Consider the following 12,539-nt stretch of genomic DNA (forward strand, 5'->3'; position numbering starts at 1 on the left):
TTTCACTTTACATTTGTCAGCACTGATAGTTCTTTATAATGCAATCAAAATGGGTGTCTGCTGTAAAGAATTTAAGACTGAATTAAGAAATATAATGAGCACTGCTGTGCATCCGCCAAAGTGGATTAACCCTCTAAATTTTTAAAGTAAGTGCAGGTTTGGCAGCTGCTCAAACAAACACAATCAGATGAGCTACATAACTGCCACAGCTATATTACTGAAACACAGAATTATAGTTTTAAATATTTATCGCAGATATGAAATATTCTCATACCGCAATTATTTCTGTTAAATTATTGCGATGATATAACGCTATATAACTTTATGACTTTTAGGATTTGTGAATCAGCAGGAGTGTTGCCTGAAATCTGACAAGCATTTGATTTGATCTAAGAATGGGCTGTTACACTGAATGTTTATCTTAAAACAACAATTTATTTGCAATTTGTGTTGTAGATTTAGTTGTAGTATAATAAACTCCCTTTATATTGAACAGTTCTAAAAAGGAACAGACCATTTTAAATACCTTTGAGTATACTGTAAGCAGAAATATTTATTCAGACACATTTGTTTTTGTTATTTAGTATACTTTCAGTGCACATATCCACTAAAAATCTAAAATCTACACACACAATGTCCTTGTGTTTAAGTATGTCTTTTGGCTTCATACTTATAAATATGAACAATAAAGTATTTTAAATATGTAGCTGCTTCTCTGCAAACAGTAATGGGGCATGACATGTCATCGAAGGGAACATGAAGTGTGATGTACTAGTACATATTAGAGGAGAACTGAAGATCATCTGCCAAAACACTGTATCTGGGGGGGAATATGGACATTTCAACAAAACAACAATCCCAGACATCCAGACAACCTAACTCAAAACTGCTTTCTAAAAAAAAAGGAGGTGGTTCTGGCATGGTCTAGACTCTAATCAGTCTCCTGACTTTATTAAAGGAGGATTTTGAAATTACGAGTCTATCAAAGAGACCCTCATAACTTGAAAATTGAAGGAAATTTGCCAAGAGTAATGGGCCAAAACTAAACCACAATGCAGCAAAAACCCACTTTATCGCAAAAGTCTCAAAACTGCAATTGGCAACAAAAGTGTCCAAACATTTATTTCCCCTCACTGTATCTGTGAAGAGAGAGGTCTTAAATGTCACTGGCAGTATAAACTGTGTATATTTGCAACCACTTCTGCTTGTAAATTGCATGATCATTCAGTAGTCTGTGTTTTAGCTATAGGGTGTGTTCACAAGTATTGACTGGGGTGCATTTTCTTCTGATGCTGATGCAGGTTGTCTTTAATCTTAAAAGCTCTGCCACAGTCAGAGCACATGTAAGGCCTTGCCTCAGAGTGGACAACCACGTGTTTGGCAAGTGTGCGGCTGTGGCTAAAACCTTTCCTGCACACTGGGCACTGGAAGGGTCTCTCGCCGGTGTGGATGTTGCGGTGCTCCTGTAGCCCTCGCTCCTGAGCGAACGCAGAGCCGCAGTCAGAGCAGATATGGGGGCGCTCGCCTGCCAAGAAGAGCCAAGAGTTAGTTAGAATGCTGACAGTGTCTAGAATAGTATAGCATTTCTTATGCCGTTTATTTTAGACAGTCTTTAAAATCATACTGAAAGGCAAAAGCATAGCTGCATGGAATTGCAAAGACACTCAAGGAATAGACTGAAGTATGTCTCGATACATTGGGGAATCACAGCCTGAACTCTAAACAAGTTTTTTGTTAATAATATACAATGACTACGTTTACATGAACATCAAATTCTGTTTATGGTCCATATTCAGGTTGCAGCCATATTCCGGATACAATGGTTATATGCGTATAGGCATCAGAATATTCCTGTATACATGGTTGTTGTAAGTGTGCCTGAGTTGCCATTCCTGAATACCTAGCCTACAGCTAAGCATCTGTTAGCACCCACATTTCCTTGTGAACTGAGAAGGCGCACACCTCTCATACAGTTGTATGTTTACATGCAACACATTTCAGATTAAAACAGGTATATTCCAGGGGAATGTGGAGAATCAGAATATTGTATTAATCTGAATCGTGCAATCAGATTGCGGCATTACATGACTCCATACTAATGAGAATACTGCCAAATTCTGATTAATATGTGAATATTAATGTGCATGTAAACATGGCTATTGGCACCTTTACTTTAAAGAAAACAAATTTTTACCAAAATGACGTGGAAATGTTTTTATTTGGATTAATTCTCATGTTGCTTTGGCATCTTTCTCCAAAGATAAATCCTACAGATAACCCTCACTAGATAAGCGTGCTTTCCTCATGATCTAATTGAGTTTTTGGATAGCTCACCATAGCGAAACAGACATAAGTCTAATCAATTCAGTTTGTGATCAGATACAGGCTGATAGTCGTCTTAATATTAACATATAAGTAAGATTTAAAAAGCTTGGAATCAAATACAAAATTTCTTCTATTTGTACTCAATATGGGAAATCTTGGGATATTGGTGCTCCTTTTAGATGATGGATGGATTGAACTGAGGCTAAAAAAACAAAACAAAAATCTGTACCTAACAGCTGGAATACAGTCTGTTTTACCTGCTAAAATAATCCAGTGTGTTGTTACAATGTGAGTCTCATTCAATAGAACTTTCGAGCTGCAACATGGCCATGGATGGCACATAATAATGCACACTAACAGCTTAATATTATGTATAGTATGCATCAGTACTGCTAAATGGAGTAAAGTGTAAAGGGATAATCTGTGTAAATGCCAGAAATGTGGTAATCTGTTATCACATGTATATATAACCAGTCCCATATTGCCTAGTATTTACTGATAAGGTATATGAATTTCGTTATAACACATCGTAGTAATATCATGCAAATGTATTGCCAGTGAGAATCAACAAATGACTTGGACCACAAACTTTGTTATTTCTCTAGCATACCTGTGTGTGTGCGCTGGTGGCAGCGGAGGTTGAAGCGGTCTCTGAAAGCCTTGTTGCACTCAGGACAGTGTAACATTTTCCGATGCACGCGTAGGTGGTTAGTTAATTGGGAAAGGGAGGGAAAGCGCAGATCGCAGTGTTGGCACCCCAGACTTTGCCCAGGAGTACATATGTGCTTTCTTAGATAGTCAAACCTCTTGAACTTGCTACCGCAGTCCGGACAATCAAGTATGCGTTTTAATTTTGCTCCTGTGGTTAGGCTCCCATTCTTATTAGCTCGCCTTGGTGAAGACTTGATTGATTCGCCACTATAGCAGGCTCCATGAAGCAGAACTTGAGAATCATGTCTAATGGAAGGTGCGTCTTCAGCATTTAGGACTGGCTTTATATCAGCCATTGATGGGGAAAGCATAGCATCAGAAACCTCTTTCTCTTTAAAATGCTCATCTCCAACAGTAACTTCCAGGCTGTGGCTATCAGACGAGAAAACTGGTTCCGAGTCCAGCTTCTTCAGCTCGTTGGAGATGATATAATCCCTGAAATGGATTTAGGTCAAATGTCAGGGACACTCAGATTTGAATACAACTCAACCTTCACTCTAGAGACACACAGCCACACACACACCTTTTTCAATGGACAGGGTGGTATACTACAGTACATATCCAGACCCAGAACTACCTGTACCCCAGTCAAATGCATGTGTTTGCTTCCCACAACATAACAATACCTGTGAAAGTATGCAGTGTTTTCTGGAGGTTATTGGATGATGATTAGTAACGGTGACGAATAACCCATTTCAACATATGACCATTTGGGACACTCTAATTCTAACCTTGGATACAATTTGTGATGGCTAGTAGGTGAATTGAGACACAGGGAGTGCCTTACCTTGAGTAGACATGGTCAGTATGCGCATCATCATGTTGTCTCTCTGTGTCTTTTTCCCATTCTGCTCTGTTATCTACCAGGAAGGATGCTGCCATGTCAGCAGCCTCCTCCATATTCTGCGGCTGCTCTTCGCTTGTCTTCTCAATTGCATCTGGTGGGAGAAGAGAGAGGAATTTCTGCAGCGCCACTTTTCTCACCACTTCCTCAGAGCTGCACCTTTCAGGCTGGAGCCACTTCTTTGCTGCTTCCTCCACCCCGACTTTTAGCTCCCGCAGCCCCCTATGTGGATCATACTGGACCATGTTAAAGTCCCTCCACCTCTGATACTCCAAGGAGCATGCCTGCCTCCTCATGTCTGACTTTACAGCTTCATAACTCAGCTCATGATCATCCTCATCTGAGGTCTTCACACAGAGGAGCTGTGCCAGCCTTGAACCCCACTGCCTCTTCGGGATTTTGCTGTTATCCAGAGCCCGTTCGAAGACAGACAGGGAAAGCTCCAGATCGTCCCCGGTCAAGTCCAGCTGTGGCAGAGACAGCTGCTGAGGGCTCGTGTTGTCTGGATGTAAAAGCTGAGCAAGAAACTGTGCCTGGATTTCTCCTTGAAGGGCCACAGCTCTCTGCAGCTGAACATGGAGGTCCAGGAGAGAGCGCAAACACCGGATCACATCCATAGACTCAGACTCAGATTCGGAGGAAGACACACACAAAAAAAGAGGAAAAATAAATGAACATACCAAAATGAGTGGGACATTTCACTTCCACTCTTAAGGGTGAGGTGATCAAATCCGCAACATAGAGAAATAAACAGGACACTTGACATATCTGGGTTGGGGACATTTTAATATGCTTAACATGATTTTAATGTACCAAAACAACAGGAACACCAAACGCCTACAGCTTAAAGATAATAATTAAAACAAACAAACAAACAAACAAACAAACAAACAAAAACAGTAATTAAAAGCTGGGGGGGGGGGTTACTTTATATAACATTTATGTAAAAGTAAAATGTGTTTATGATCAGTAAACCGTAGAGAAGTTTAGCATTTCTATGTTGTTGTTGTTTTACCCCATTCAGCTATGTAAATCATTTCCTGTTCCTGTTTGAAAGCGAGTAACGCAAAAACAACTGTCTTTCCAGATTGTTCTTTTTCCAGTAACTAGTGTTAATGATAAGTGAAGAGTAGGAGAGATGTTGTGTTCCCATGTCGGTGTTTTTCTGCATGTAGCAAAAGGCATGACATGAATGACAGAATGTATTTGGCTAAAGCTAATCTACAGTAATTTAATTGAAGTCTACCTACCACAGTTCAAAAGCCCAAAGTAGCGAGAATGAGTCTGCAAACAACACCAGCTCTGTGGACAAACCTGTCAATTACCCTCGATTATATTTGTTTAGAGCTGTGTATATTATTAGCTTTGTCTAAGATTCAAACATCGCCAACGATAACCCCGCTTCCTCTTCTTCTTCTGCTTCGTTGTTGACGTCGTATTCTTCTTCTATGTTTTTCTTTTGCGAGTAAAAGCTGTTATCGCCACCCAGTGGCCAAATCGTGAACTAGATGGCTGTAAATCACGTGGACACCTCTGCTAGAACTTCTGTAAAGGAGAGATTTCTGAAGAGATGCCCATTTGTCTACGATTTGTTGCATATTTATTTTGGTGTATAAGACTGACATATTCCCACCAACCAATTTACACCAACAGGAGAGCCACGGACACTGAAAGTTTTCTCTGAGCAGATATTTTATAGACAGCCCTGCTGTAATGTAATTTTTGTCCATCTTTACAGAAATCTACTGACTTGATTATCAGTTACCCTTCATTCAACTCAAGTCATCATCTAATAGTATAGTACATTGTTTTAGCAGTATTGAAAACGACCCCATACACAGTGCGCAACAGTAATCAGTTTTAAGTTCCTCAGACTCATTTGCAAATCCAGTTCAAAAGACATCGCCCTCCATGTAGCTGAAGAAATATTTTTATTGCAGACGTCCATCCTGCAGGTGCAGAGGGTAGTGTTCCTGAGAACGGGTTACTGTCTGTGTGGAGTTTCCGTGCACGTTCTCCCTGTGTCAGCATGTGGTTTCCTCTGGGGTCTCCAACTTCCACACAAAAACATGTTGTAGATTCATTCATTCACTCATCTTTAGTACCCACTTTATCCTGGCCAGGGTCACAGTGGATCTGGAGTCAATGACAGTAAAACACCGATCAGAAGGTGGATGAATTCACTGGGTGTTTTCTTGCCTCGAGCCCAGTATTCCCAAGAAAGGCCCTGGATCCCCAGGATTAAGCAATTGCTAAAGATGAATGCATGCATGAATGAATGAATTATTGAAATAATGCCATTTATTCAAGGTTCTTCCACAAGTGCCAAACATCTTCAGGACTCTAAAACATTCATAGACCTGGATGACTGAAAACCGTCATTTATGTAATTCAAGTTGATAAAAACAACAACTAGGTTTTAAATCAGTTACACCAAGAATATATTGACAAACCCACGTGTAAGAAACTATTAATGATTCCGATTTAATATGAACAAATCCTTGTGTCTGTAATGTCTTCCTCGCTATTCCTTACAAATGGAGAAGTGCATTGTGGGTATTCCTTAACCAGGCTATATCTAGGGTACATAAATTGAACACTAACCCTATGTAGTGCATAGTGGCATTTCATGAGTGGCTTAAATATTCTTTACTTTGCTTGACATGGCTATACGAAAGGTTAAAACTCTGCAAACAGTGCACTGGAAAGGGGTGCGGTTTGGGGCACTCCTGGTGTGTTTATTTTATAAACCCGCTGCGGCTCTTCCGTGCCGCTATGTGGCGCTGCTGAGTAACAGAGCAGAAGCGCCCTCCTACTATAACGGGACCTGCAGGAACCAGTAACACCCTGACAGCTTATCATTACAGCCTGCTTAGTACTGCTTATTATCGGCTTTAAATTTACACAAGATCATGTAATAAATATGTACTAAACAAGGTCGGATACTATTTTCCCGCAGATGTCAGATCGTATGAAGAAGAGGTTTGGTCGGACTTCATTGGATTTGTAGTTCCTTAGTGGTCTTTTAGTATGTAATCTGGTCGCTAGCTGCAGCCTGTGTTTACATTAGATGACCCAGTCTCCACATAGAGTTAGTAAACTAGCATTCCTAGCTAGTTCAGTTTTTTCGCAGAGCCGATTGTATTTTTAGTGACAGTCGCGCAGTGCGGTGGTTGGTATTGAAATACAGAGCTTAGCTGTAGCGCCGGCATTAATATTGGTGGCTGTTAAAAACTTTTTGACTTTTTTGCCGCTGTGTTGTTGATCAGTATGGGGATGTGTCTGCCCTGCCTGGGTGGAGCGGCGGACGACGTCGCGGTAACTCCTGATCCTGTAAGTAAACCTCAATTCATATACATTGTCTTAGCTGCCACTTATGCTGCAGTGTGTGTGTGTGTGTGTGTGTGTGTGTGTGTGTGTGTGTGTGTGATGTGCAAAACTCGATATTACTAGCAGTTAAAGATCTTACTTTGTTTATGTTCTGCCAGCATGCCGTTTGTTTTACTGCTTAGTATGGACATCAGTTGACACCTCTTCTAATCAGTGTGTTAAAGTGCTTCTGAAATTAAACTCAGTGTTTTCTTTTTTTTATTAACATGCCCCGTAGTGTTATGGACACCAGTATGGTAGTATACCTATTAGGGCTGGGTATTACCACCAATTTGGCGATTACATGGTTTCAATTCAATTCGATTCTTATTTATATGGATTCGAGTCGATTCTTATTTATATGGTTTTGATTCAATTCAATTCTTATTTATATGGTTTCTATTCTTATTTATGTGGTTTCGATTCGATTCTTATTTATATGGTTTCGATTGGATTCAATTCTTTTTTATATGGTTTCGATTGGATTCAATTCTTATTTATATGGTTTCGATTAGATTCTTATTTATATGGTTTTGATTCAAATTTGATTCAATATCAATTAGTTATCAGTATTTCATTTAAAATGTTAGTTTTGCAGACACGGAACCCATGTTTTAATATAAGTGCTGGTAACTGAAACCCTCCTACTTAGCTATGTTACTGTAATACACATTTACATTAACAATAGGGCCCACACAATTATGTTTCAGTACTTTTTACTTTTACTTTGAGCAACAAACATTGTAACAAGAGATCATAAATATGTGCATATAATGCACACAAGCTAAGCACAAACCACATAAGGCACATTACTGTAAAAAAAAAAAAAAAAAAACATTGTAAATTTGCAACAGTGAAATTCATTAATAACTTGAAACAACATGTTTAAGAAATAAAACCGTTTTCCAAATTCAAAACATAAAAGATGGTGACATGTTCAGGAGGAGAGGCGAACTACAGATAATATTCACATCCTCTCAAGTAAAGCACTCGCATTAAATATTGATTCGGGGATTACCCAAATAGATATCATTTTGTTAAATTGAAGATCGATTAAAATTGGAGAATCGATATTTTTTTTACCCAGCCCTAATACCTATTAAAATATTTCTTTAATATTTAATTTAATTGTATACTTTGTAACTTCTGGGAAAACGATAAAAAATTGTGATGACCTATTCTGTACTAGTCTTGTTTCCATCCAATGAAATGCTCTCTACAATATATATGCCCCGCTCCAAGGGGCGGGGCTTTCTCTACAGTAGCAGTTCATTAGCAGTTAACAAGACAGGATGATGAAAATGAAACCAAGGTTAAACGTTTTTCTTCAATTTCAGTGGGAACTAATTGCAAGTAGGAAGGTTAGATCACATGTGGCCTAGGATTGGTCCGTGGAAGCATTCAAGCCAGTTATGTGGATTTGTCACAGTATTGCATCATACCTAATTTGCATAGAAAATGTAGGTAGGATGGTGTCTGGCCCAAACAATCTTTGTGTATGAATATTTGGAAATCTTCTTGATGACCCCCACACACCCACCGTTGCCACTCCATGAAATAGTCTGTAATTATATTTATTTGGCATCTTCACGTGCATTTCTTTGTATTTGCAGGAAACAAAAAGGCGACAGCTGGCAGAAGCTGCAGAGAAGCGACAGAAAGAGGTAACGGCTTTATTCCTAATTAATTTTATAACATGAAGTAGCAAAGCAGATTTACTTTCAGCTCTGTGACTACTTGGAAACACCAGAGAGGATGTTTATTGATGTTTACAAGGCCGTTGTAGCTCCTGCTGTTTTTCCAGTTTCTCCAGACTGCTGCCATTTTCAGTGCATTTGATTTTGAGCTTCTGGGCTGTTTCTATTGATACTCAAATGACATCGCTCACACTTACTCATTAAAAAACATCCAGTCCTTCTGAAATCTGGTTTCATCTGCACACATTACTGCTCATATGGTCATATGTAGTGAATGTGTTATAAGAAGGATGGAGGATCAAACCAGCGTCATCATTTCTGTCTTTTCCATTTGATGCCTTCACCACAATTCAAAGATAATAAAAAAACAACAACTGCATATCAGGTTATTCCATCTATCACATTTTATTAGAAGGCTTGAAATTAATTTTGGTTTGCCCCTCATATACATTGTGGGCCCTTTAGAGATTTTCATCAGCACTAACCACTCGTCGAGCTGCTAAAGCAGCAAGGTAAGTAGAGTACCATTATTTCATCTCTACACTTTGACCTCTGGGCAGTGTCACATTGCTGCAATTTTCTATAGCGGCTGATTTGAAGCGAACAAGACTGATAACAGAGCAACTGCTTTTAACCACACAGTTTTCTCAAGTGTTTCTTGTGTGCAAAATGAATGCTCACTTTCATTCTTCATGTCATCCCACGTTCTCAGCATGCTTCTGATGAGCACAATACACTCAAGCACAAGCTTATATAACATGATGCTCTACCCATTTTTATTTATAAAATTGTAATAGTTGTATACATGGTGCACAGAAATGTTTTTGAGGGAAAAAAGATTTATTGTTTTTAATCCAAACTGTAGCCTGAAGTTTTTCACTAAGTACAATCGTGTAAATGTTCCAGCTTTGTTTTTTCTGATTTTAGAGCACACACAGGGGCATCAAGAACCCAGAAGCCGTGGAAAGGAAAAAGAAGAAACAAGAGGAGATTGAAAAGCAGGCAATGAGTACATCACCATCCGGAGGCAGTGGACTTAGGGTAAAGCTCATATGAAATCAAATTAAACCTTAACCAGCTGTGTAGTTTAGACTCATTTACTTATTCTCTCTGTTTATTGCTTATTATTGTTTATTATTGTTTCTTTTAGTGGCAGGTTGGTTAGCACAAGGTGAAGAGAAGAGAACAGCGGTCAACTTTGCGGCCAGCCCACATGAGCTGTGTTAACCATCCAAATGAAAAGGGTGTTTTTGTTTTCTTCTTCTTCTTCTTGAAATCAAAGCTTTTTGGGTCGGTGTTTGCAGCTTATAGACATTTCGCCAGCTTCCTGCAAAGGACATCTGATAGGACGGAGCTCTTTCGAGGTCACGTCTACTTTATCATGCCGAGATGCGATGTGCCAGTCAGCGGAACACTGACATAACCAAAGCAGCAGTGTGTCTTTTAATACACTTGTTTATTTGTCACTACTGAGAGACACGGCAAGTTCACAGATCATCCAACAGGGTGCTAATCAAGAAGGGTCCGTTATTTTTAAATAGTACAAATGATTGAGATGAATGTAACACTAATACACATTTCTATCACATTTTGTAATGGATTGATGTAAAGTGTTTGTCACATTCTCTTAGACACGCACACATACACATATATATTTTTGGGTTAAGTTATAATCTGCTGTGTTTTGCTTAGAGGACTAGAGTGCAATATAAATTATTTGTTCTGTCAGGATTGTACTGAATGTTGAAGCTAAGCATGAATACTGATCGTGTGAATTGGTCTATTTGATATTTACTGTTACAAACCCATCTACAGACCAAAATTAATAATGAATGTTTATTATACTGGTGGTAAATGAAGGTCACTGATTGGTTATTCTTGTGTTGTGTTGATTTACTCTGATGGAGGACAGCATATTATGACCCAACAGCCATAATAGTGTCAGTTCCATATTGTGTGTGCAATAAGGCAGCATCGTAGTTTAGCTTGCTCAGCTATAGTGCTCGTATCTTGTGTCCTGTGTCATTGAATGCCAGGCACAGAACTGAGCTTTAGTTTTTATATTAACACAAAGTTTTTTAAAGAAAGGTTTATAAAATATCTTTACTATCAAAGCTCAGTGTGTTTGCCATTTTTGTCTGAACCATGAAATCCTGTCCCTCACCATCTGAAGGGTATAAGGCCGCTGTGTTAGTTTAATACGCTTGAATAAATTCCTAATCTTAATTTCATCCGATTCTGATTTTCTCTTTGATATTTCTGTAGAGATAAACACACACACACGCTCACACATACAAGCTCACACACAAAAATACACAAACTAGAAACAGTAGAAAATTACTCAACAAAAACGCCAAATGTTTGTGGATACATGACCTTTACACCCATATGTGGTTCTTCCCCAAATGGTTGCCACAAAGTTGGAAGCACACAATTGTATAGGATGTCTTTGTATAGTGCAACATTACAAGTTGTCTTCACTGGAGCTAAAGGGATCAAACATGTTCCAGCATAACAGTGCTCCCAAGCGAGGTCCATGAAGACATGGTTTGCCAAGGTTGGAGTGGAAGAACTTTAGTGGCCTGCACAGAACCCTGACCCCAACCCCTCTGAACACCTTTGGGATGAACTGGAATGCTGACTGAGTTCCAGGCCTCCTCATCCGACATCAGTGCACGACCTCTCTAATGCTCTTGTAGCTGAATAGGCAAATCCTCACACCCACGCTCTGTAATCTAGGGGAAAGCCTTCCCAGAAGAGTGAAGATTATTATAAAAGCAAAGGACTGGAATATATCTTGCATGGGATGTTCAAGAAGCACATATTAGTGTTATGGTCAGGTGTCCACAAACCTTTGGCCATATAATGTACCTCATAAATCGGGCCTGGGATGGTCATGTAACCACAGTGTCTCATTGGCATTACTGCTAAACATTTGGTGGCTGAAGTGTAGACTTTCATCAGGAAACTGCTTTATTTTTTATTCAATCTCAAAAATTAAATACGTTTAAACATTTATTTAATTGGCTTACAGTCTTCCAGGATTCAATGCATTATGTTTTAACTCTTTAACTGTGATGAGAAAAAATTGTAGCTAAGTTGAATTTATGTATAAAAAAATTTTTGTATAAAAAATAGCTAAAAAAAAAAAAGTACTGACACCGTGAACCATGTAATCAAGTACTGTAACAAAAGTACATGCATTTCATTACTTTCCATCCTTGCGCTCCATACAGACTTTGGCATGTTCTACCCATGTCATGGGTTTCCCCTGCGTTTTCTGGTTTCCTCTTACCTCCCAAAAAGCATGCCGGTTGGTGGATTGGTTGCTCTAACTTGACCCTATGCATGTGAATATACCTTTGTTCCTTTTGTGTGTAGTTCTAATAAAAACTACTATTGCATACCTTTAAATTAATCTCAGTACTGTAATAACAACACTACATGAAATCATGGACTTTATTTAGTGCAAGATCACTATCTTAATATTGAAATATTGAGAACATACTTTTGCCTCGCACCTCCAGGGTTGGGGACTTGAATCCTGCCTCCACACTGTGTGCACGGAGTTTGCATGTTCTCCCCATGCTTTG

At 39.0% G+C, this 12,539-nt stretch overlaps 2 protein-coding genes across 3 annotated transcripts; one reads left to right on the forward strand and one right to left on the reverse strand.

The window, feature by feature from the left end:
• Positions 1-533: 533 nt before the first annotated feature.
• On the reverse strand, positions 534-5,319 carry LOC108275326 (zinc finger protein 397). The gene is made up of 4 exons (XM_017486080.3): positions 5,131-5,319; positions 3,824-4,506; positions 2,936-3,471; positions 534-1,525 (listed from the first exon to the last, which is right to left on the reverse strand). Exons 2-4 carry the CDS (start codon positions 4,495-4,497, stop codon positions 1,257-1,259), a joined length of 1,479 nt encoding a protein of 492 aa, XP_017341569.1. The 5' UTR covers positions 4,498-4,506; positions 5,131-5,319; the 3' UTR covers positions 534-1,256.
• A 1,357-nt stretch (positions 5,320-6,676) lies between these two features.
• Positions 6,677-11,182, forward strand: svip (small VCP interacting protein). Of its 2 annotated transcripts, none has more exons than XM_047159909.1 (4): positions 6,677-7,213; positions 8,863-8,913; positions 9,412-9,458; positions 9,874-9,987. In XM_047159909.1, exons 1-4 carry the CDS (start codon positions 7,151-7,153, stop codon positions 9,953-9,955), a joined length of 243 nt encoding a protein of 80 aa, XP_047015865.1. In that variant the 5' UTR covers positions 6,677-7,150; the 3' UTR covers positions 9,956-9,987. The 2 variants fall into 2 exon arrangements, with proteins under 2 accessions (XP_047015865.1, XP_017340064.1); XM_017484575.3 differs by lacking the exon at positions 9,412-9,458 and adding an exon at positions 10,097-11,182 and having other exon boundaries at positions 6,688-7,213.
• Positions 11,183-12,539: the final 1,357 nt, after the last annotated feature.

This window comes from Ictalurus punctatus, chromosome 14 (genome assembly GCF_001660625.3).
Source record: "Ictalurus punctatus breed USDA103 chromosome 14, Coco_2.0, whole genome shotgun sequence".
Lineage (NCBI taxonomy): Eukaryota > Metazoa > Chordata > Actinopteri > Siluriformes > Ictaluridae > Ictalurus > Ictalurus punctatus.